The sequence below is a fragment of the Accipiter gentilis genome, chromosome 28 (genome assembly GCF_929443795.1).
Source record: "Accipiter gentilis chromosome 28, bAccGen1.1, whole genome shotgun sequence".
Taxonomy (NCBI): domain Eukaryota; kingdom Metazoa; phylum Chordata; class Aves; order Accipitriformes; family Accipitridae; genus Astur; species Astur gentilis.
In genome coordinates, this window is record NC_064907.1 from 6,672,584 (window position 1) to 6,698,187 (window position 25,604).

General features: G+C 36.0%; 1 protein-coding gene across 1 annotated transcript in view; it reads left to right on the forward strand.

Annotated features, from left to right (window-relative positions):
* The window catches only part of ADSS2 (adenylosuccinate synthase 2), a 39,703-nt gene that overhangs the window by 9,970 nt on the left and 4,129 nt on the right, over positions 1-25,604 (forward strand). The window contains exons 2-11 of the mRNA XM_049830981.1: positions 7,144-7,246; positions 9,764-9,832; positions 10,567-10,617; positions 12,854-12,920; positions 16,073-16,180; positions 16,456-16,537; positions 18,057-18,183; positions 21,430-21,584; positions 22,004-22,128; positions 23,195-23,292. Of these exons, the coding sequence (XP_049686938.1) occupies positions 7,144-7,246; positions 9,764-9,832; positions 10,567-10,617; positions 12,854-12,920; positions 16,073-16,180; positions 16,456-16,537; positions 18,057-18,183; positions 21,430-21,584; positions 22,004-22,128; positions 23,195-23,292 (985 nt within the window). The remainder of the gene's footprint in view (positions 1-7,143; positions 7,247-9,763; positions 9,833-10,566; positions 10,618-12,853; positions 12,921-16,072; positions 16,181-16,455; positions 16,538-18,056; positions 18,184-21,429; positions 21,585-22,003; positions 22,129-23,194; positions 23,293-25,604) is intronic.

The window sequence follows — 25,604 nt, forward strand, 5'->3', positions numbered from 1 at the left end:
TATGTGCAGAAGTTTAAAAAAACCAAAACACAACAAAACAATAACCAAACAAACCCTCCAAAAAAGAAACCAACAACTCTTTAAAAAGAGTACTGGGAAACTGTAATGGCTGAGGTGGTCTTTTGTTTTGGTTTGTTTCTTTTTGCATCAAGGCTATGATTAAAACAGCTATTTCTAAGATGCCCAACTTCATAATTCCGTGAATTGTTTGAACTGATATTGTTGGGGGGCAGGGGGAAATAGCTGTTTGGTGCCCCCTTCACTTTGAGCAAGCTCGTGTTTTTCCCCTGTTATCAGCACAAATGTTCAGTGTCACCTGGTGGCAGTTACTCCTTCAGCATTGCTGGCAGCAGTGCAGGCAGCAACTGGTAATCTGAAAACTGGAGGCTGGGTCCAGCCATGAAACCAACCACTCTAACTTTGGTGTGTTGTTTCAAAGTCTTGAGCAAAAACAGTGGGCCTTGGTTGAAAAGTTGGGGAAATTCAATTAGAGACACAATTTAACATTGTTATTTGGTAAAGCTGTGGGCTGCTGAAAGGGCTGATGCCTTGGTCACTGAAGAATCCTTTGGGAGAGGAGAGGGAATGGTTGCAAATACTGTGTTGAAAGATATGAGGAGAAAAAATAGTGCAAGGAAAAAAGAAAGGACAAACAAACTGAATGGAATCTTCAGAGTATGCTAAAACAGCAATGCCGTGCCTTGATAGAGATGCACAAATACATGGTGCTATATCTAAGCCAAGTATGCTTGGGACTTTAGGAGTAGTAAGCCTCTGTTAGCCTCTTGATAGGAGTATAGTGTGTTGTTACTGGTTCTTATTGCTCTTTGTTTTGGGTAGATGCTTTGTTGCTAGATGGAGAATCTGTTTTATGTTCTGTTGTTTAGCAAAGCATGCATCTATTTTTTAATATATACTCAGTTTTCTGTGATGAAATGAGCCCAAGTTCAGAGGCTGTTTTCTAATGTAAAGAAAACCTGTAAAGAAATGGTTTGGTTTTTTGTTGTTGTTGTTTTTTTTTAAATACTGTTCTGTCTTCTAAGTGAGCATTATTAGAACCTAAGGGAGATCATTTCTGTTCTTACCTAAATAGCCTAGTAATAACCTAATCTAGAGAGATACTTCAGTGTTAAATAAGTAAAAGTTAAGCATTATGCATATTAAATTTATGAAGTGTTTAGTCTCTGGTGTAATATTAACAAGAACTGATTTTTCTTCTTGATAATTTCCAACTGTATACTTCTAGTTCACAGTATTTGAATGCTAGGTGATGCAGCCTTTTGGGCAATAAACACCTGTGTTTGTTGTCCGACTGTGTCCTTGGTATGTTTCAGGGATGATGCTGTACTAAGAAAATTTTCAGGTAACTAGCAGACACCTTTTGGCATGACTTCCAGAATGAAAAGACTTGAAATAAAAAATGTTGGGATATTCTAGATTGTGTCTGTTGAAATGAGAAGCTCATGGCATGTAAGGATTCTGCTGTATGTATCCAAACTTGAAGGATGTGTACAGGGGATACTTAAGTATGCAAAACCCAATTTATCTCCTCTGTGGTAATTATATGTTTAAGAAAATAATATACACAGTTGTTGGTAGAATAAAAATCAGAATTAATTTTCAGTGATTTATGTTTAGAGTATTATGATTTTTTAATTATTTTTAAAATTACAATTTTTTTCTTAATAGCTGTTTGAACTGACAGGAGGTTTGGGGAGGAGAGAGGAAAAAGGTTGTGAAATGACTTTTAAGAGAGTCTTATTTAGGTTCAAAATTTTGATTCTGCTCTTCTGGCAGATGATTTGAGGGTTTACAAAAAAAACCTTTATGAAGGAGGTTCAGTGGGTTTGTGTTTAGCAGGTACTTGGACCTTGAAAGCTCTCTTCTGGTCCCACCTATACTGCCTATCCTTAACTGGTTGGTTTTTTGATCTTCTGCAAGTTTAACTTGCCTAAAAATTGCTAAAAGGATCTTTCTTTTTTTCTGAAGAGGGCTTTCTTGCTTGTGTTTTGCATTAGGTATTTGTGTCTTTGCTGTCTTTCAGAAAGCCTCTTTTGCATAATTTTGGAATAAAATATTGCATTGCAATACCGAGCAAGTGAAGTCTTGAGTCTGTTAGACATTCCTGACTGTCATGCTATTCAGTCTTATTGATTAGTTTTCTTCTTATTTTTTTTTTTTTTTTTTAATCTGCACAACATTATTTCTCTTACGCTGGCAAAGCCAGCTCTGCCTTGGCTGCCTGACCTCCTCCACAGCCTGCATTCTGACTCCTGGAGGGGCTTCCTCTGCTACTGTTCTGCAGAATGGGAAGAAGGCACCCCAGTGAAGAAGTTCTTTATTCAGAGTGCCACTGGTGCTGCCTTGTACCTCTTGTGTATAAGAAGTCATCTTTTCCAAGGAGTCATCTTTTCCACCCCTCAATCCTTTTCTGCAATCTGTCTGTTTGTAGCTGAATCCAGAGTTGCCTTGCCCTAATGAGTGAGTATGTTGGCCATGGCACACTCGTTGGCTCAGATGAAGGAAATCTTGCCTTTGTGCAGGGAGAAAGGGAAAAGGAGTCACCGCTACATGCATGTAGCATATTCCAGACTGAGCAAGAGCATCTTTTGGTCTTGCCATGCACTTGGCCTCTCTGTCTGTGTTGGCCCAAGGTAGGTGTTTCAGTTTTCATGTGGCTGGAAGAGAACTCCTGTGGTTTGGCTACCTAGAAGGTTACTGAGATATGGTAGACTGATTACTCTATTTAGTTAACTGGGGAGTATTGCCAGCCTCAAGAAATTACTTTTATGTCTTAATTTCCCTCTGGCAAAAGCTTTATACAATGTATTGAAGGTCATTTGAGCATGAACTTTGTTTAACTAATGGTGAAAATAAATTCCACAGTTAGTTCTCCATTAATAATGTTTAAACATTTGAATCAAAGGAGTGTTAGCTTGAATGACCTAACTGGTCCCATTTGGTTTAGTGTGATGAGGGAGGAGGAGTGAGAAATCCAGATGGAAAGCATTGAAGCCAGGAGTGACCTCATCAGTTTATACCTTGAATAATGCCCAGAGGCAATAGTTGCCTACATTACAAAGATGTTGGCATTATCATCAATTTCTGGAGGAAGGGAAGAAACCCAAAACAAACCCAAACCCCATAATCTAACAACAACCCCCCCCTCCACCCCACCACCACTAGAACTCTGAGTTCAGGTTTCTGTAATTGGAATTGTTTACCAAACCCGTGTTGTGCAATGTCTGAGCACACAACATGTGTACACTTTACTGCTAGTTCACTGTAAGTGTACAGTGCGAACCATTATTTTAATATATTACAATTCCTAACTCTTCAACTATATGCTTGCACTTTTGCAGTTAAGGTAGAGCTTACCTGTAAATCAACAGCAGAATTTTGAAAACCGAATTAATGAAATGCTGTTGTTTTAGTGCTCTCCTAGAATATGGTTTGAAATTAAAAATATTTTTCAAAATGACACATTTTGACAGAACGACATCCAAAGCAGTATGGGGACTGACTTAATGTCCTACCAGACGGCTGCTATCAGTAGTGCATTTGGGATTGAATCTTTTCATGTCGTAGGAATCATAATATTATAAACAAACTAAATTCTGAGATTCAAATTTGAGTCCAATCTGAAAACAAGTATTTGGAAACCTTGAGGTATTAGAATGGCCTAGGAGTGTGTTCAGATGGCGATTCATCGCACATCATGTCAACTTTTCTACTTTAGTCTCTAGCAAAATCCCTTGAAGTATAACTGCTCACAGTAAACATGCAGAAGTATATATAACTAGCTTGCTTCTAAATGAAGTGTGAGCTGTGCTGTGCATGTAGTTCAAGGTTTAAAAAGATGCCATTTTTATTCTGTCAGCCAGGGGGTATTTTCCGATGAGCATGGAAACAGCACACCTTGGCATCACTCAGCAGTGCAAGGGAGAAATCTGGACACCACCAAAACCCAGCAGTTATGTTCTCATGATGAACAGAGTCTGAGTCTGCATGCTGTACACCTTACTCAAGCAGACGTGATAAGTTACCACATCTGAATGGCACCAATAGCTTGGCAGACTTCAAAAGACTAAGAATTTATTGTTAATTGTGATCTAATCTCTACAATGGCCAATTTTTCTTTATTTGACATTCATGATGATAGAAAACTTTTTTTTAAAAAATAAATCGAGAAGCAAAACATGAAATGAAATCATCCAGTTAGTAGGGGATTTCAAATGAATAGTCATTCACTAATTCTAGTGTTGCTTATGGATTAGTAGTCCTGTTTATTTATGCTGCAGTGGGAGAATTTGGACTCATCTTCCCATATGTAAATTACTACTACCTCAGTACTTCACTGTTGTACTTAGGCCTATTTATTGAATTTTCATTTAAAGCACTTCAGTGCTCATGTTAAATTTGTCTGGACTGATATTACCGGTGAATCAAATAAAAAGGACTAATCTGAAGGAATCTGAGGAAGAAGATAACTACCACTTTCAGCAGATGTACTTGACTGTAAATGCTGCTTTAGTATATAGCTGTTCGTTCTTCCTCAGGAAAGGTTTTGCTTAGGTTCTGAAACACTGAGTAGAAAACCAGTGTCTTTTCTTACTTAAAGCTTGTATATTTTATGCATGTAACTTGTTAGTTCTAAGAATATTATCTAGTTTTAGAGTAACTTGTAGTAGCTCAGGAGTATCAGCATTGCATTTAAGAAATAGTTGTAAATGATCTACCTGTAGCTAGTTAACATCCTTTCAAATCAAAGATACAACTGTAGAGTTGGTAGACTGCTCAATAATCTTTCTTAACAGCTACTGTTGAATAGAAAGGATGGAAGGACGAAGAGGAAGGTTACACCTGAACATTTATTATTTTTTTAAAAGAATAAACTTGAAAGGCTTGCTTTATTTATGCATTCAATATGTTTCACATGTTGTGAATCGAAAATTTGGCATTCTCTGATTAAGTCAGATCATTTGCAGTGAAAACCATCTGCATCCAGAAATCTTTACCACTTCTTCAAGGTACAGTTCACTGCATGGAAAAACTCTACTAAGTAAATTATGAAATCATTTAAACTTTTCTTAAATTCAGACATTTCCTTTGTTGGGTGAAGGTTTGTAAGTCTTCCCTGTTTCCAAAGGAGGTGGAACGGCTGTAAGTCCTGAAATAAATGATGCTGAAATTACAAGAATTTTCATTGCTAATTTCACTGAGATTAGGCTTTTACCTGTGGCGTGTGTATTTACATATTGGCACAAATGTTTGATATCTAATAATATTCTTTATTTGTAGTGTCAGATATATGGCTTTATGTGTTGCATTCATGCTTTGTAAATGTAGTAGTAGTGAGTAGCTGTTGAGTCCATTGCTTAGGAAGGATCTTCTGTGATACATTATTCTGAAATCTTTCAGTTTTATAATTTCATAGGTTAATTTTTCATATAGTTTCTTTTTTCTTTTCATATAATGCCTTTCTTCAGTTTGTCTTGTGCTGAAAGAAGGCTTAGATTAAAAGTCTTTTCTTTAAGGCTTTCCTTCTATGAAGCAGTTCGTTTATTTCTGGTGCAAGGTGCCTGTAAAGGATGTTCCTGTAGTTATGACAAACAGAACCATTTTGTATGTAACCTTGTCTTGCACAAATGACTCGGTCACAAGAGAGTGTAAGCTTATTTTCAAAAGTACAACAAACAAGAACTGGGGATATTTAGTAACTAGTTTGTAATCTTTTTCATTTCGTAGGCCTGTCTTGACCCTCTTTACTTGGTCATCAGCTTCTTTTTGTATTTTAGACATACTTCACAGTTTAACAAATCTCTTAATACTCTTTGTGGTAATGAAAAAAACTAGAAATGTTAAGTGTTAGGTTTCCGGTATCTTAACGAAACCACAGTCATCTTAGTTGCCTTTAGATTCACTCCTTAACAGCATATTTCAGATATAAATGACTTGTATTATTACAGACCTCTCTTATCGCTGAGGAGGTACAGAATGAACAAGTTAACTTCGCTGGTTACTACTCATAGAAAAACACTCAAAAGACTGAACCCAAAATTCAGAACAACAAAACAACAAGCCTGCACATTGCCAGCTAGACTTATCTTTCCCAAGAGATGTATGGGTTTATATACTCAGTTTAACTGGTGATATTTTTTTTTTTTTTGTAAGGTTGCAGTTCACTTTTAATACTTACTAGGTTCCTATTACAGTTAGAGTAAAACTGATGATGGCTTTTAGAAGTGTTTGCATGTACTGGAATATTTATGCTTCTGTCCAATAATTTTTAGAAAGTTTTAATCTTATTCCAAGCTTTTGTACCTTTGGTAAACCAAAATACTGTCCAAAGTCTATATAATGGATAATACTGATATTGAAATTGTTGAGTTTGACAAAACAAGTTTGGCTGATTTCCTGGGAGAAGGAGATCTCTCAAAGATCTTTTGTCAATAACTGTCCTCGTTTCAGCTGGGATAGAGTTAACTGTCTTCCTAGTAGCTGGTACAGTCTGTGTTTTGAGTTCAGTATGCGAAGTTTTCAGTTGTTGCTCAGTATTGTTTAGACTATAGTCAAGGATTTTTCAGCTTTTCATGCCCAGCTGGAGGGGCACAAGAAGTTGGCACAGGACACGACCAGGGCACCTGACCAAAACTGGCCAACGGTGTATTCCATACCATGGGACGTCCCATCTAGTTTAGGAACTGGGAGTGAGGGCGGGGAATCACCGCTCGGGGACTGGCTGGGTGTTGGTCGGCGGGTGGTGAGCTATTGCCCTGCGCATCATTTGTACATTCCAATCCTTTTATTACTACTGTTGTCATTTTATTAGTGTTATCATTATCATTATTAGTTTCTTCTTTTCTGTTCTATTAAACCGTTCTTATCTCCACCCAGGAGTTCTACTCTTTTTTTTTTTCCCCGATTTTCTCCCCCATCCCACTGGATGGAGGGGAGTGAGTAAGCAGCTGCGTGGTGCTTAGTTGCTGGCTGGGGTTAAACCACGACAATAACAGAAACAAAGGCTGCAGAATTGGAGCTGGAACCAGTTTATTCCATCTTTATACTGTGTTCATTTGTCTTTTAGTATCAAAAACTATTAACACTTTTTTTCTTTCTCCTCCCACCCGCCCCCACCCCCAGGGAGGCAATAATGCAGGGCATACAGTTGTTGTGGATTCTGTGGAGTATGACTTTCATCTTCTGCCAAGTGGGATCATCAATCCAAAAGTCACTGCATTCATTGGTAAGTGGGACATCTCTAAAAACTAGACAATACTGTAGCTACAGAGTTCGACAAGTTAAAATAGCAAAGTATATCTGAGGACCTAGAGGATCAGGATATTTCATTCTCAAATTCTCATAGGCCTGACCTGCTCTGCTATCTTCTTAATACTGTCTTAACTCAGTTGTGAAGTTTGGATTATGGAGGTTTCTTTTATTGTCTTGGATAGTTCATCTTTGTTCTTTTCTGTCCTATCAATGCAAACAGCTAGCTGCCCAGCGTATCTTCATTCTTCTGCTCCCTCTTAGTTTCTCTACCAATTATTTCTTTTATTCTCAGAATTCTTCCAGTTTTAACCTTCGACCCTGCTAAGTAACTACCAGTACCTTTTGAAAGATAGATCTTTCCTCCCTTTTCCGTTGGGTTGTGAAATGAATGCTGACTCTAAAAGACTTCTGCACTATATAGTTCTTACCAAGAAGTCCTCTCTGGAGAGTATATTAGAAGGTTTAGGACAGTGGCAGTACTATGTGATGTCAGAATCTATGATCTGTTTGCTTCCTGAAGGGGAGTTTAGGTTGTCCTGTCTGTTGTCCCCACAACCCTATTTACCCCACTCCCTCTCTTGGAATCCTGTTGCCAATCCTACATTGTTTATTTTCTTTGGCATGCTTGTATGACCAACCTACTTAATAATGCTGTGTAGCCCTTAAAATTTCCTTCTAAAAATTAAGGTAAATATAAAACATGTCGACACAGCGTTATAACTATGCATGTACTCATGTGCTTGTTTAACAAATCAGGCGAGTCTCTGGATTGCTAAAGGCTATGACCTATCAACACTTCCATCCTGCTTTTTTGATACCCAGAACTCCTGTCCCTTACACGGTGTACTTCTCCAAATCAGGAGTCTATTGCCATGCTCTTCCTGTCACTTCTTCCTGCATATCTCATTGCTTTGAGTCTATAGTCTTGCCTCTCAGCTTGGTACATGTGCCAGGAGTAAGTGGTCATTGACACTTTGCTGAACACCATAGCAACTAAAGAGCCTCTGATGCTAGTTACTTGGTTCATAAACAGTACTTGCTGAATTCTTGGGTCCAGCTTGTAGTGACTTTATGCCTGCAGTCAGCATTAACTCTTTACTTGATGGGAATTGGTGGTTAATTGCCTCTTTTCAGCTGTTACATTGTGACTTGATAGCGAGATAGTTTTGGATCAACTTGCCCTGCCTAATACTTCTACAGAAATTGAGCCAATAGGCATGAAAATTCCTCTGATGAAAGGGACGTTGAGATGTTAACTGCTTCTAGTTTTGTGGTCTGTGGCAGATGATAGTACTTTTATTCTCTTTTGATGTGTTACTGTGTTATGTTTCTTTAGAAGATTATTGCTTGAAAACAGTAAAAAAGGATGCTCATTTGCCATATTTTGTTTGGTGGACTCGGGGTTGACTAGGGAAGACCCCATCCTTTAAAAATACAGTAGACAGGAGAGAGCTTTTTACAAATTGTCTTGTCTGTATCTGTTATCTCTTGGTCTTGTCTGTTTGGAAGTTTGTTGTTCTAGCTTCCTTTAGGTCTGCTCTGTGTTTAAAACCTCTTTTGGGGAAAAAAAAAAGTAATCTGGCTTAAGGTTCCACGGAAAGGGCTTATAGGTTAAAAAAAAAAAAAAAAGGTGGGGGGCAAGGGCAAAATGATTGGAGTGTTAGAATAGATTATTTTTATTGATTAGGACTGTACCATGAAGGTTACAGTGATGAAGTCTTAAATACTTTGTATTTTGGTGTTTAGAATGCTTTTGTCTATGTGAAATTAAGTAATATGCAAATAGTTACAAACGGCAGGTCCCTTCATTCTTCAGCTAGTTGTTACCATACTGATAGCTTTGGATCTGCTGATGTACTGAGTTTGGTATGACCTTAAGATGGTTCCGTTTTGCTAAATGGAAATGTTCCTTCTTAAGCAGTTGATGATGATGGTTAATTGTATGAATTAGTAGTCTTTTTCTGAGCAATGTGACAGCTGTAGGAAAGCGAGCTTGCTTTTGATAGAGCTTTTTCCTCTGTTATTTTTGCTAGTCTGTTAACAACCCCAACTCTATATACAGAATATTCTGTGTCTATTTACAGCAGAAGAGTGCCTGAGAGGATGCTAATGTTTATAATGATAATAGAAGTGTGCTAAGCTTTTAAAAAACAATAGGGTTATTAAAATGAAGTACAAAGGGAAGTTAATTTTAGATACAAGGAAGTTGCATTCTGGACTGTCCCACGATGCTGTTACTGTTTGTCCTGATCTAAATTGAAAGTTTGTTGAGTTTATTAGAAAGATTCAATGCATTTAGTTAGAAACACATACTTTAGGTGTAAATAAGTCTTTAACAGATTAATTCATAAGACTAAAAATTGCAATGTCTTCAAAGTTTAAAAACTTAAAATACTCTGCATTCAAAACATGAAGTGTCTTTGAATTGTTTGGAATGTTTTTTTCCGTGCTCAACATAATTCACTAAATTTTACGTAATGGTTTTCTTCAGGAAATGGTGTTGTAATTCATTTGCCAGGACTCTTTGAAGAAGCTGAAAAAAACTTAAAGAAAGGAAAAGGTGAGAAAATTTTAAGATACTACCCTTCAAATAGTTTGTGTGGCCCTCCTTAAAAGATTTAGATTGCGGATGCCTCTGTAGAGGTTACATACGGGTTTCTTTTTTTCCAGAAATCCATTTAGCTACTAGTTCTTGACAGGAATCTTGCTAGAAGTCCCAAGGCCCTCATGGGAAGACGGACAAAAGGAGTGAACATGTTCTAAATATGAATTATCTGCAGACATTTTTCTTTGCTTAAAGCAGTGAATTTAAGAAATGAAACAACTTGTCGAAGTGTGTTACTTGTTCATAGTCATTTTACCTCTTACAGTATTAGTGTACAGTTTGATACATGTTAATGTAAACAAATGCTGTGGTAATTGCTTCCTGATTCAGAACTCAGTTTGGATACTTTCTGTTATGTGTATGGCCATGTTTGGCAGCAGTCTACTGTAAGTGAAGTAAAGCAATGCTCTCGATTATTCAAAAACAAAAAGCTACTGATTGATTGCTGAAATTGAGGAACTCGTAGAATAGCTAGTATTCTTCCTCAGAATAAGCCTGACTTTCTCAGCTTTATAGGCTGATGCCAAGTTTTAATTATTGAAATCTACTGGGTTTTTTTCTCTGGAATATGATTGTTCAATCTTTAAATAGATTGAAGACTAAATGTGAGAAGTATTTATCCTTTATACATCAGAAGACAGAAATGCTATATAAAACATAATTTGAGCTATTTCATTTTGTCTTTTAAGGGCTAGAAGGCTGGGAAAAAAGACTAATAATTTCTGACAGGGCTCATATTGGTAAGTTAACATTTATTTTCTCTGAACTTCCGATGGCAGTAAAAGCATGACAATTTTTAGCCATCTCTTCATATAGGTATATACTTTTCTTTGGAGTAAGTCTCCATATGCTGCTTTGGTTTATTGAAGGTCCTAGAAAAAATCACTTTCCATTCAGGATCCTCCCAGGTTTATATTCTAGCGACTCTCTAATCCTATTCCATAAGCATAACCTAGGCAGAAAAGCAGGTTGACTGTCCAAATCAAAGATCAGAGGTGCAAAGCAGTCAAAAAGCAGTTCAGAAGTTAATTGACTGCAGGATTCGTTTCCCCCTTTGGTGCAAGAGCAGTGTTGCTTATAGGAACTTCTCTGCTGTGAAACCACTTGACTGGGCGTGACTTCCAAACTAACAGGCTCCCTACCAAGTAAATTGCTACATACTTCAGAAAGGACACTTTATGGGAAGGACTCTATAGGGATGGAGAGAATGGCAGCCCTCCTCCCAGGGAGCTAGCTCGTCAGTCAAGTGTTGATTCCAGCCTACGTTCCAGACAGCTCTGCAGTTCAAAGCCTGGAGTAAAATAGCGTTTAGAATCCAAACCACTTGCAGCAGGGCTTCGGAGGCTCTTGCTATATCACTCCTGGGACATCTTTATTACATAAATTCATCCTTTAAATTAGATCTTTAGATGTCGTAACATAATAGTTATGTAACTGCATGTATTAGGAAATGGGCTTATTGCTGCTCAGGTAGTCATCTTCTGAAGATAAAAACTTCTTAGGTCATTATCAGATAAAAGCTTATAACACCAGAAAAAAGGTTTTGCTTTTGGTTTTGCTTTTTTTTTAAAAAAAAAACAACCAAACCAAAACACCACAAGGTGGAATAGCTTAGTGAGTGAACATGTTATTTCAGAATAAATACATTTTTACTTTGGAGTAACTACTGAGTTTGAAATAGTTGAGTAACTGTTCCTAAGTTACTAAAATCCTTTCTGAGAGTAGAATCACTGTAGGTTAATTACTTGGAAATGACTAGATTGTTAGAAAAACAGTTCTGCGATGATTATATTGCAATGGCAATACTGTGAAGTTTTCATAGCTAAACCGGTCTTGAGTAAAAAGGATCAGTTATTGACTATCACCCATAATTATTCAACCTGTTAACATAAACGAACTTTGAGAATGCTTCTGTTTAGAAAATTTTGATGATGGTCTGGAGATCTATTGCAATGATAAATATGTCTTCTCTAAATTGGGTATTGGCGATCTGTGAATGATTAGTCTGTAACAAAAGATCAGCCAAAAATAGGTTCAAACTGCTGGGGATAATCTAATCCTTTAAATTATAGAGAAGTGTGGAAATAAACACAAAATCAATCGGTAAGGCAAACAAGGAGAACCACTCTTGTTTTAAAGAGACTAGAGTACTTATTAAATGAGTCTGTTTCTTGCAAGTTTTCAGTCTTTCCTATGTAATGTGTAGATTAGTTGTTTAACTTTCAGGAGGTAGTACTTAAGAAAAATAAGCTGCCTTCTGTTAACCTGCAAATTGTTGCACCACTGTTTGTATTTGACATGAGTCATGTCAGATTTTTTTTTTTTTTGCTTTTATGGTAGACAGAATTGGGGCAAGGAATACTTTGCCTAATCTGTCAATAATACGTAATGCTTTAAAAAATAATTGGGGCTTGTGAAGATAACTTCTGTTTACATAACAGGCGTTGGTGGGAGCTTTTGTATTTCCAAATGTATTTTAATTGATGTTGTCTAAAACATAAAAATGAAGTGGTTTAAGAAATCTTTAGAATGAATAAGAATTTTTACTTAAAAGTTCCCACTGTAAATTTCAGCAGTTGACATTTTTTTACTATAACCTGTTTTCCCAGATCTCTTTTCAACTGCATATTTTCTTTCTTTCATGTCTATATATTCTTTTGGGCCACTACAAAGCTGAAATGGCTTAGTAGGGGGAGGTGTATATATAGTCTGCAAGTATTCTACAAAATAAACACTTTAAAAAAAAAAGTAAAAAAGTCAGTCTCTGAAGAACCTCAGAACTTTCCTGTGGAAAAAATGTAACTTGTAAAAGAGGAGAAAAAACTTTTGCCATTTTATTTGTCTCTCTTCAGTGTGTATATCTTTGTTTTCCACATTGATGAACAGGGCTAGAGTTGGTTTGAAGAAATAGTTACTGATATGGTAATTTGTTTTACACAAATTTTCTACTTAAGTTTATTTTTTTTATTTTCTTAGTATTTGATTTCCACCAAGCTGCTGATGGCATCCAAGAACAACAGAGGCAAGAACAAGCAGGAAAGAAGTAGGTAGTTTTGTTTTGTCAAACATAGGATGACTTAGTACAAATATATAACTTGATATATTGGATTTCTGTTATTGTTTGTCATTGAGTTTAAACAAGTATTAATTATCCTTATAACTCTTCAATGTGGAGTATGCAGGGATCATTTCTTACACTTCCGTATGGCAGTGGCTAGCAAAAGATTATATTCTTAATGAAAGGGTTGTATCTTGATATTTCGCCTTATGAAAAAGTTCCTAGTTCCTAATTTGCTTTATAAAAAGTGTTCCTGCTTCCTAATGTTTTGTTTACTGGAGGTGTTTGTTTCTGTAAAAATATATTTCTGTTTATGAAGATCAAAGGACCCTTTCATCATCTCCAAATAACTGAAAGGTCTGATATGACTGATTTGGTATCTCACAGTGCTTCATTGTCAGAAGTGCATGTAAGTGTTCACATTGTCTACTACATGCTGCTACTGACTTTCTGAAGCTTTTGAAACTTTTAGAAACTAGCTGCTATGTTTCTAACTTGTGATTTCCAAGTAGCTCACTAGTTCTTGAGGATGGGGAAAAAGCTGGCAGAATTAACTGTGCCATGTCTACAGCTGGAAAGTAATGCAGCACTATAGGCTTCTGAGATAACAGTGAACTTAATATCTCTTCTTGGAAGTTTGCCTGGTGGATGAAAAGTAATTCAGTCTTCCTTACTGAGACCTGTAAAAGGTATCATCCATGACAATAACCTTTAAAAAAATGTCTGATTTGGGCATATCTTGCTTTACACAGGTTGATATTGAGTGATAACTTGTCAATTATTCTTACACTGGGTCATTTTCACACTTGACTGTGCTGTACCAGCTGTCTTGTTACCTGCTATTTTAGGAATTACAAAGTAAGCAGGACGAACATACATATATATCTATATGGAAGAATATACATATTTTTCTTTTATGAGCTAGTATGTGTATATCAGGTATGCTTGAATGTTTATGGACCACAAACTAAAACTGTATAACAATATTTGCAGTTAAAAACACCGTCAGTCAGTCAGCTACTTGTGAGAAGGAACGACTTTATTAGTTAGTGTTAAAGGTTGTAAGGGGAAGCCCAATGAAGAAATAACCACTTTTCTCCAATTAATTTGTTTTAAAGAAACCCAGAAAAAAAGTTACATTCAAAGCTAAAAAACTTAAGTCACTCTTAAAGGGCTGTATTTCTTCTTTCTGTGGGGTTCTTGAAATTCTGCAACAATCATACAGTTTTCAAGCTTGTTAGAACTGCTGATGGGTTGAAAATGCTAAACTATCTATTTCCTCCTAAATTTTAAGAATCTGTAAGTGACTCTAGTGAGGGGGGAGAAATACTACAGGCTGGCTAAGAGCAGGCTATCATGAACTACTTATCAAAAGACTGTCTCCTGTTTGGTGGTGGGGTGGAGAGTTGAAATAGCCTGCTAGTATGTCAAACGGTAGATTTGACTGCATAGCATATTTGGTATTAAAGTTCTTTTGTGTCTAACACTTCAAAGTTGATCATTATAAATAGAAAGTTTATTTTTTTTTTAACTGAATGCTTTTATCTGTTCAAATGTAGCTCAAAAACAGTCGCAAGTAAGGCTCATGTAGCTTCCGTTGTAGAAAGGTTATAGAAAAGGTAAACTAATATAGTAATTATGTTTATACAGTTGTTTTAACTTCTATAAATATAGTCTTCTGACAGCTTTAACTCTTTTGTGAATTGGCAGGTCTTAATGAAACAAAATAAATGGAAACCAACTCCTCTTTTAAAAAGTTCTCTGTGGAGGGTATGAATTAAACAATTATTTAAGCCACAGTGTCCTGGTCTGGTTAATGATACTGTGTGATGCAAAGTTGATCAGAATGTCTTTCTTCTTGCACTGGAGGCAAACGCATCACTCTCTGAGATTACTCAGTATTGAGTCCAATTGGAAGAATTTGGGTTTTTTCCAAGAGTATTGTTTAATCTATTCCAAACTACTAATGACCTAACTAAAATTAGTTATGTACTGATTATGAACTGTGTTTCAGTTCACTCACAAACCAATTGATACCTTTTATGTTAAAGTTTAGATATGACCTCTACCTTCTACTTGCAATGGAGTCCCTCTTGAATCAAGTTATGGTATGGTACCTTCAAGGCAGTTTGAAGAAATCTGGGCCACTCTGCATATGCAGAATTTATAATTGAAGAAGATAAGGCTCTGTGTGTCTGCTCAGGGAAAAAACAACAAGCAAAACAGTTAAAACTAAGTGCAAAACTAAGCTTAGCAATATACAGCACATTTCTGAAAATGCTGCACACCTGTTCACTTCTTAAAAAGTTACTTAAGCTTTTGAGAGTGATGGGGAAGGTGTTTGATAATTTGCCTATGATGAGTGCAGTTTGGCTCCATTTTGATAGCTATTTAGCAAGACCCTGGCAGAAGACACTTTCTGAATGAACTAGCTATACTTCTCTGACAGTAAAGTCAGTGCAAGCAAATTGTATCTTTTGTTATCACTGACTTAAGCTGAAAAAGGCTTTCGCGTAGAGTGGGTAGGTAAGGGTAAGGAAAAGAATGCAGGTTTTCAGAATCGGCTACAGTGGAAAATCTGTTTCTGGACCTGTGCTAATGTACAACATTTTGAGTATCATTGTCACTCTTAGATGCTCGGCAGCGATTTCTGTTTTCCTGGCTCCAAATGAGGCATTTAGAATTAAATGAAATATTTCTCACATACGAACTTGAAATCCATACTGTTTGTGCTGTTGCATTATGGAGGACTTTCTTTAGGTCTTCAGGACCGCTTTTTAGGAAGGTGTTTAGTTAGTTTCAGTTCATAGTACTGCAAGATGTTGTCTTGGCATTCAGTTCCTTAAGTGTAAAAATTGGGAATTGTGTACAAATAAATACGTAATTGTTCACTGAAGTATGAAAAGTTATTGGTTTAAAAACAGAAGTGTGTAGGAGATTAATATCTTTGTCTATAAACAGTGATATTCTGAAACTAAGTTGCATATTAAAAGTATCTCATGTTTTAAGTGCTGAAAACAAGGTTTTAAATGCTCACAATTAACAGCATTTTATTTTATGCTAAGGATGTATTAGCTTTAAAGAAAACACATCTTAGTTTTTTATCAAGAATAACTCCTGTTGTTATCTTTTGAAAGTTTGGGAACTACCAAAAAAGGAATTGGTCCAGTATATTCTTCAAAAGCAGCTCGAAGTGGACTCAGAATGTGTGATCTTGTTTCTGATTTCGATGAATTTTCTGAGAGGTAATTTCTGTATTTTAATGCACAGTTTTAAGCATAGTTTTCAGTTTCTGGGTACTACTCTGCTCTTACTTTTTATATTAAAAATTATTTTTAAATATGAAATTAATTTTATTTATACTTTTATTAATTTTTCTCTTTATAATTAAAATATTTTATTGTTTAAAACTGTCTATTCACCAGATAATTGCAGATATGTAACCAGTAAAACCTAAGGTTGGTGGGGGCGTGAGGAGGAAAACAAACAAAAACCTTAGTGAAGCATTTTTACCTTCCAGGTTCAAAGTGTTAGCCAATCAGTATAAAGCGATATATCCTACCTTAGAGATAGACATTGAGGGGGAATTGAAAAAGCTCAAGGTAAGCCTGCTTCTGTCTGTTAAATGATGTAATCACTGTGTGCAAGTTACTGATATGTAAGTTTCCTGGTGACTGATGCTTGCGCTTGTGTGAGGAGTTAATACATATTACAGGAAATTGGTATGTATCAGTTTTAAAGAGTCTGCTAGCATCCCTAAAGACACTTTTGACCCTGCTTTATGCAGCATTTCAAAATTTCAAGAGAAATACTGTGATCTTGTAAGAAAAAGGCTTGTATAGAGAGAATTATTTTTTACTTCCACTTGATCAAACATACTGGCTAGGAGAAAAAAAAAACCTAAAGTAGTAGCTGGGGAAGGTATGTTTCATTGTAAAGCAGAATATTAATTCCTTACGTCAGAAACTTAAGAACTGAAGTAAATTAAGCCTTAAGGGAAGAAAAAAAAATACGAACAACATAGAAAAATGTAAGTTGATAGCAGCAGAACTAATCAAGCCTGACTGCCAGCAAACTAGTCTTCTGGTTAATTATGAATTCTGATTTGATGTTTTCCCTGCAATTGGCTCAGTTGTGAGATTTCTCACTAGTATTAATTTTCTTATACCTAACAGTGTGATTTTTGCGGTGCACCCAAGTTCTTATTTGGAAGAAATTGTAAGGTGTTTTACCCTTACCCAGCCTTTTTGTTCATGCATTTTATAGAAACTTAACTGTGTGAGACTATGTTGAGCTGTAGTATTTTTATTGATATGTAGACCTAAAAATCAGTTCAAGTTGAGTGTTCTATAATGCTTTATAGTTCACTTAGTACACATTAGGATTATAGAATATCTGAAACTATTTGTAGCTTGAGGAAAATTTACTTGCGCTTAATGTTTGGTTTATGCTATGCACTTGATTAAATTCTGAAAGACAAAGTGTAATATTTCATGTGAAGTGAATCATTAGAATGAGAACTTCCATATGTTCTCATGGGGAAGGGGCTGTGTACCAAGTGTTAATCTGAACATTACCGGCTTCTTACATCCAGCTACTCAGTGGCATTCAGACACTTCACACTTAATTCCAATAAATAACTTTTTACTTCTACTTACAAACATACCTGTATATATGTCACAAATTAATGCTGCTTCATATTTGTGTGCATTTGTTGGCTTCAGATGGCCAGAAGCGGGACTCCCCACATGCTGGTTTTGGGGGAGAAATTTTGAACACTTGGAAATGGAATACCGAATACAGTAAAGTATTGTGATTATACTCAAGCTTGAGTTGAACCATTTCAAAAGTTTGGAATTTATACACACACCCCCAGCCCCCTTTTTCCCTATTTTGTTCTTACTTTCCTCCTAGGAAGAGCATACACGTCTATTGTATAAACCAGAGTCTAATGTTCTTCCTTCCCTTGTTCACTCATTATGGCATATTTAGCATTTCTTTGTTTGCATTTCCTTTTCAAAAGGAATAAGAGCATTGTTATGAGAGAGGAATAGCACTTGTACTCTGGCTGGCTTTATCATAATGAAATTATACTATACAATAGTCTTTTGTATTATTCAGGGCTGCATGGAAAAAATAAAACCAATGGTAAGGGATGGTGTTTATTTCATGTATGAGGCTTTACATGGACCACCAAAGAAGATCTTAGTAGAAGGTGCAAATGCAGCACTGCTGGACATTGATTTTGGTAGGTATAACCTTTTTGAGACACACGTTGCTGTATACTTATGTTGTGAAAGAGGAACACTAAATATAAACTCTTCTGTGCTTAGCTGTTCTTATGGCAGAAATGTTTGGTATTTGGGAAGAACAGTACTCTCTGACTAGCAAATAATTAGAGGAAAAAGTTTTTAATTAAATCAAAAAAGCTTTACTCTCCCAAGATTAATTATTTGAATGACAGTAAAGATCAGGGGACTTTTCTTAAGTAGAGTGTAACTATTACTTCAGCATCTATAAATTTCATATGAAATAACTCACATTTGTATACGTCTGTGGAAGATACTTGAGAAGAAAAATGGAGAGCTTTGAGAGGCAAGGTATATATGTGAAGTAGTTGTTGACTTTTGAAGAATCAGCTTGCTTTTTTTTTAAAAAAACACCCCTTTGTATAACATCTAGTTTTCAACTGTTTCATGGTGTAAGGAAAGATGTTGGGAATCTGGATTGCTAATGAGGCAAGAGTAAAATATTATCCCAAACAATTTGAAATTATAAATGGTGAAGTTTTTCTTAAAACACTGTAATTTTGCTAATAAAATTAGAAGCTTCTTGATAGAAGCAGCTTTTTTTTTTTTTGAGATTATTATGTTTGTTACCATTATGTTGCAAGGACAGATAAATTATTATACGTCTGTATAGGCATAAGCAGCCTATATGATTGGTTCCTGCATTTTGTCCCATTTTTCTTCAGTCTCACGAGCCTTATAACATCATTTTTATTGTTGGAAAGATGCTTAAGCCTGGAATTGAAACCTGTAAGGGCTACTGTCAAACAAGTACAAAATTGGTACACACTCTGCTTTCAACTGATAGGAGTTCTGATATTAGGCATTTTCAGATATAGTGAGTTTGAAAGCTTCTTTCTTGTGCCTCTTTCTCTCCTCTCCTGACACAAGGAAGATGCGTCTAAGGCTGGTCACTGTAAGTGTAAGCACCAAGTTTTGCCATGATAATCTGAATATTGGAAGAAACTTCCTTTTTTAACAAGTCAAAAAAAAAAAAAAAAAAAGATAAGTCTTCAAATATGCTTGTCACAGGGAAATGTTTTGATGCAAAACTTGAGATATTTGGAGAAAACTCGGGGGGGTGGTGTTTTTTCTAAGTAGTGAGGATTTTAGATTTCATGTATGTATATGCAAATAGTCTGAAACTCATCAGATATGCCTATAATATGTACAGAATTGTTCAGGCACTTACATTTTTCTCCTGCCTGTGCTGTGAGACCCACACACAGAAAGTAGATCTGCTCTCCTTAGGTAGATACCATCAGTGGATTGGGCACTTGGGTTAACAATAGACAAGTCCCAGTCAAAAGATGTGACAATGCCAAATTTGATTACTGAGCATTCTGAACGGGGCTATTTTCTGTGCCTTTGTGCACAGAAGTCTTAATACTGAAGTCGGTTTTATGAGTGTCTGTCTGTTGATGGTGAAGATGGTAAATCTCCAGCCTTGCAGTCCATCCTGCTTTTCTGGAGCATGTAATGAAGCTCACATGTGCATGTGTCTGGGGGCTGGGGTGTAGGGGTGGGTATGTGTGGTCTTCTGTGTATTTAAACACTGAGTGAGGATAAACCAATGTCACTACACTAGGCTGGGAGCTGAAAATGAGTAAGAATTATCTCATTGACTCTGTGACATCCACTAGTTGTATTTACCTGTCAGTAAAGAAAAGTTCAACTTTGGTGTCCAAAGAAGGATAAAAACTAATTAGTGCTTGCAGACTGGTGTGACATCACCTGTAAGTCTGTGTCTTTCTCTTGAGAGATTTGAGTTAGACAAAAGAAGCTAGAGATACCTGAAGGTAGTTTGCAAAAGGGTTCTGCTTTTTTAAAGTTGTCTATATTGCTTTAATTTCCTTTTTGTTTTGGCTGTTCCTCTCTTGTCCATTTCCGATTCTTATACCAAAAGCAAAGAAAGTCTGAAGCATGAGGTAGAAGTTTCTCACTTATTTGTAGTTACTGTGTGGCTGAAGTGTTTGTTCACAGTTCAAATCAACTAAGGACTGGCATGCTTTGTTCCATCTTGCATTACTTTAAAAAAAAAAAAGTGTAAACCCAAGGATTTTGAGATGTTTAACTCTTTTATCTTTGCTGTACAGGCTTTTTTTTTAAATGAGGGCTGAATATTTAGAGACAAACTCTCACCACTAATGAACTAGACTGTATTCCAGGAGTCGTCTTCTTTTTTCTTTTTTCTTTTTTCTTTTTTTTTCTTTTTTCTTTTTTTTTCTTTTTTCTTTTTTTTTCTTTTTTCTTTTTTTTTCTTTTTTCTTTTTTTTTCTTTTTTCTTTTTTTTCTTTTTTCTTTTTTTTTCTTTTTTCTTTTTTTTTCTTTTTTTTTCTTTTTTCTTTTTTTTTCTTTTTTCTTTTTTCTCTCTTCTTTTTTCTCTCTTCTTTTTTTCTCTCTTCTTTTTTTCTCTCTTCTTTTTTCCTCTCTTCTTTTTTCCTCTCTTCTTTTTTCCTCTCTTCTTTTTTTCTCTCTTCTTTTTTTTCTCTCTTCTTTTTTTCTCTCTTCTTTTTTTCTCTCTTCTTTTTTTCTCTCTTCTTTTTTCCTCTCTTCTTTTTTCCTCTCTTCTTTTTTCCTCTCTTCTTTTTTCCTCTCTTCTTTTTTTCTCTCCCTTAATTGTGGAATTTTTTTTTTCATTTGATTACGTAAGCAAAATTTTTCTTTCTGGAATTCTACATTTCTTTGCAATTTCTTATCCTTAATATGTGCTGACCAGTTTGTAGAGCTTGTATTTTAGTTTTTCTCCCAAAATGAAAAGTGATAAACTTGTATTTTCTAACCTTCTAATACCATTTTCTTAAGAGAAGAATCTCTCTTAAAATTTTCACATTGTTCTATTAGTGAGTATATTTTATGTAAGATAGCAAGGCATGGTTTTCTGGTGTCTTACTGCAATTTTTGACTTGTATGATCATTCAGAATTGTCATGTAGTCAACTTTTGCATCTGTACCAGTTGAAATAAGTGGTAAGATTCATACCTTTTTCAGTAAAGAAGGATCAGACAATGTACATACAAAGCTAAGAGCTCATTAAATATCTTGACCACAAAATAAATTTATTGCGTATTTTCTTTTTTAGTGTTGTAACACCTAGGTAAGTGCAATGCAAGTACTAATCCTCACCAGGTTAGATTTTTATATGCATATTTTTTTAATAGTTTAAAACCAATGTTTTAAGTTTTTAAACCAAATTTTTTTTATAGGCACATATCCTTTTGTGACTTCATCAAACTGCACAGTTGGAGGTGTGTGTACAGGTCTGGGCATGCCACCGCAGAATGTCGGGGAAGTATATGGAGTTGTGAAAGCATATACAACAAGAGTTGGAATCGGTGCCTTTCCTACAGAACAAAATAATGTGAGTATTATCAGCCCTAGATGTGACCTCTAACTGGGTGAAATAACTTGGTGTGTCTGTCTTATGTTAAATCAGTGTAACTGGTTAAATGCAAGTAGATGACAGTGTGTTTGGATGCCTCATTCTTCCGATTCTAGACTGAGCTTACAGGACTGCCAAATCTGATTGTCAGTTTCTCGGAGCTTCCTGTGGAATAGAAGGCTAGAGCAGGAACAAATTTTGAGAGATTTGCTCAAATAGCATTCTCTTGAATTAGAAATAGCATTTTGTATTCCTATTTTCATCCCAATGGACAACTTTGTGAAAAATTGGGGAAAGAACTTTTAAGGTAATTTACAATGTTGTTAAATATACACCTGCATCATATATTGCAAATAATAAAAAAAAAAGGCTCATGTAATAGTATTACTCTTTGTTAGGAAATTGGAGAATTGCTGCAAACGAGAGGTAAAGAGTTTGGTGTTACCACTGGTAGAAAAAGAAGATGTGGCTGGCTGGACCTTGTGTTACTCCGATATGCCTACATGATTAATGGATTTACTGCGTGAGTTATTTTGACAGCTTTGCTGGCAACTTGATGTAAAAAGCATGAAATGCTACAGATTACTGTAAATTGTACATATACTAGTTAGTAACATTCAGACTGTTAGTATTGATTTGTTGATTGTTTTGATATTTTGATAAATTAACTGTCCTTCATTTTTCCTAGCATTAAATGTTTTTTTATTTGACATTTTCATACTCATAAATTTTTCTTTCCTTTACTTGTGGCATGTTGTTGTTTCTCTTTAAAATGATCCAAGAAGGACTTACATATCTTAGTACTTGATGCTTCAAGGTACCCCAACCCCTGCCATCCTGCCAAACCAAATCAAATGCATTACAAGGGCCTTAAAACCTGATATAGTTTGTGGGGTTTTGTTTTGTTAGTTTGTTTTCAAAATAAGACAGATGAGAACCCATCAGTATCTTCAGCAGTATGTGTAAGTGTAGAAAATTTGGATATGACTTTGGGATTTTAATTAAAATGAAAAATAGGTATCTGAAACAAAACTAGTATAAAATTTCTAGTAGATCAAACTATGTAAATACATGCTTTACTTATATTTTCCTGTTTTTCTTGTCCTTTGTATTTTTTATTTAAAATAGGATGCAGCCAGGTATTTACAGAGCCAGTGTTTGATTATTTCACTGTAGGACAGGAACATTTGGCAGAGGACAGGAACAGACAGCAACAGGCATCATGCTATGAAGCCATCTGAAATGAATGGTCATAAAGTATCTTGGCAGCACCCTGACCAATTAAAATTCTAAGACTTAAAGCTATAGACCAGTAACTTTAATTGGAGAATACCTGTTCTTTGAATTTTGCCGTTTTCTTACAGTAGTAAATCTAAGGATGCGGATGCAACAAAAAGCCTGTTTAAGTTTTCTTCTCTTTTTTGTTTTAAAGTCACACCAGATAAATAGATTAGTGCCATACAAGCTATTTTTCTAAGGAAAGAATTAATTGCAATGTGCAGGAATCAATTTTTCTTTTGGTATTTTTACAATGTGATGAGAGCTGAGAGGTGTTGAACTTGTTTAACTGGAGTCATGTTTCTGTATAGATTGGCACTTACCAAATTGGATATCTTGGATGTATTTCCAGAAATCAAAGTTGGTGTTGCATACAAACTAGATGGTGAAATCATACCTCATTTTCCTGGTAAGACTGCTTGTTTAACAATTTTAGATTTCAGTGAACTGTAATCTGATACTTAAATGCGTTTGACTTTTACTTGTAAAATTTACGCAGCATCAAGACATTAACGTCTTCCCAAATGCACAGACACACTGTACCACACCTGTACCTGCACCCTCAAGACACCTCTACCAAATACTGTCATTTATCTACTAGAAAGATGCAAAGTGCTGTATAAAGCTTCTTAAATGTGAAGGTTGTTACTGCTTTATCCCTTTCCTTTAATACAGCCTGCATTACCTTCAAGCTAAATTGGAAGCCTGTTTCACACTCTAAACCCGGTGTCTTATTCCCACTACTGTATTCATCCCCTCTTCTAGCAGGACAAGTCTTCATTTAAGCATGTGGTGAAGCACATGAGAGAACTGATCTGGTTGAAAAACCAGATTTTTCTCTCCCTGTGTTATTTCTCTAACAGTTCATTTCCCTTTAATGGTTCACAGAGTAGCCAAAACCCTGTCACACCTACCCAGTGGAAAAAAGGGAGAAAGGGGTGGGGGAGGAAATGAGCAATTAGTTTAGATGAAAGCAAGACTGTTTTCTGATGCAGGACCACCATACATCAGCTTGGCATGATAGAAAGTACAGCTCCTGAGGAGGACAGTGATAACTTTTACCTGAAACATGTATCTGCATGTTAAAATAGTCAAATATTAAGCCTAGTGTTTTAATGGATAATGCATCTTTTTCAGTTTGCTGTAGCAGAGATACTCCAGAAAAAGGAAGAATGTTAACTAGTACTAAAGATTGGGCTTTCTCATTTTCTAATGTGCGCATAGATGCCTGTTTCCGTTCTAATTGCTACCTCAGGGTTTGATGCTGGTCGCAGGTTACAATTTTTCATGTGATATCATCAGCAGAGAACTTTTTGTGGGTGAGGAGATCAGCTGTAGTAATCAGATACAATTCACAGCAGGATTTATTTAGTATAAAGATGTAATTATGTATAAAGGAAAAAGTGATGATCTGCCAGTAGTTCTTGCAAATAGCACATATCTGTTAGGGAAATTCATAAGGCATTAACAAAAAATCTTGTTTCTCCATGTGCTTGGGGGAGTTCTCTAATTGATTTGCCTTCCAGTATCTTCAAACAAAAGTGCCAGTTACAATCTGAATGCATACTGAATGACATGGCATGCACTTTTATTCAGGAAATTTACTACTCATCTTGCACTAAACCAGGGAATGCTTTTCCCTTTTAAGACTCGTATTCCCTGATCGATACCCTTATCAAAATATTAAGGAAATTTGTGTGTACTTTAGATGGCTGTTGAACGTAATGGGGATTGCATGTTTGAATTGAGAACTACTCAGTAAATGCTTCATCTGTAGCCCTGTCATCTAAGCTGGGGGCTATTTGGACTTCTTGTGCTCTAGCCAGGAGGACCTTCTCTGGTAGTCCGTCATTAAAGGTGACATAAGTAGGTGGCCATGTTTTCCAGTGCTAAGACTTAAGTGATTACTTCCCCCCACCCCGTTCATTTTGTGTCTCAGATGGGACAAGAATCTTGTTACAGTTCCTGAGGGCAGACTTTGCTCCCTGTATATGCCCAGGTAACAGGTAGCTGACATTTGGTCATAGCACCACAACGTGGCTGACCTGCATAACTGTATTTTTCTTCAATGCATGAACAATTAAGAATTCTGGTAGAAATTTAGTAGAAGTTGTTGTCTTTGCTGTTGACGTGCTGTCTTCCTTAAGTGTCAGGAAGGAGTTTGAGCTGAACTTCTGGTAAGCTGGAAGATGCTGTCTCTCACAGTGCCTCTGTGTTCCACACCTCTCTCTCTGCTATACTCCTCAACATTTGGCAGCATTTTCAGCACATATGCTGCAGGTTACTTATTACCCCTGCCCCTGGCATAAAAACCAAAAGGTAACTTTCTTCACACTTTGTGTTTTGCAGACCATTAGATTATTTTTGATGTCTACATCTCTGCATGCTGTGCACTTGTATAATTAATTTATTTTAAAAAGCTTGCCTCTTTGACATTTTGAATTTAATTTAGAAGAGATCTAGTCTGGGAATCTCTTGCTGGCAGGGTATTTCTTTCTCTCTCCCCTCCCTACCCTCCCACTCTCTTGGAGATGTTAGTGATTTACCCTTCTTGTGAAATGACTGTCTCTAAATTAGAAGCACACACAGTGCCCACCATCTCAGGAAAAACATGCCATATTTCATATATTGTTCCTTTTTCCAGCTGGATCAGAGAATCATACGAGTCTCACTCTGTTTTTTTAGCTTAGATTTCTGTGGGCATTTCATGATCTCCTGTTA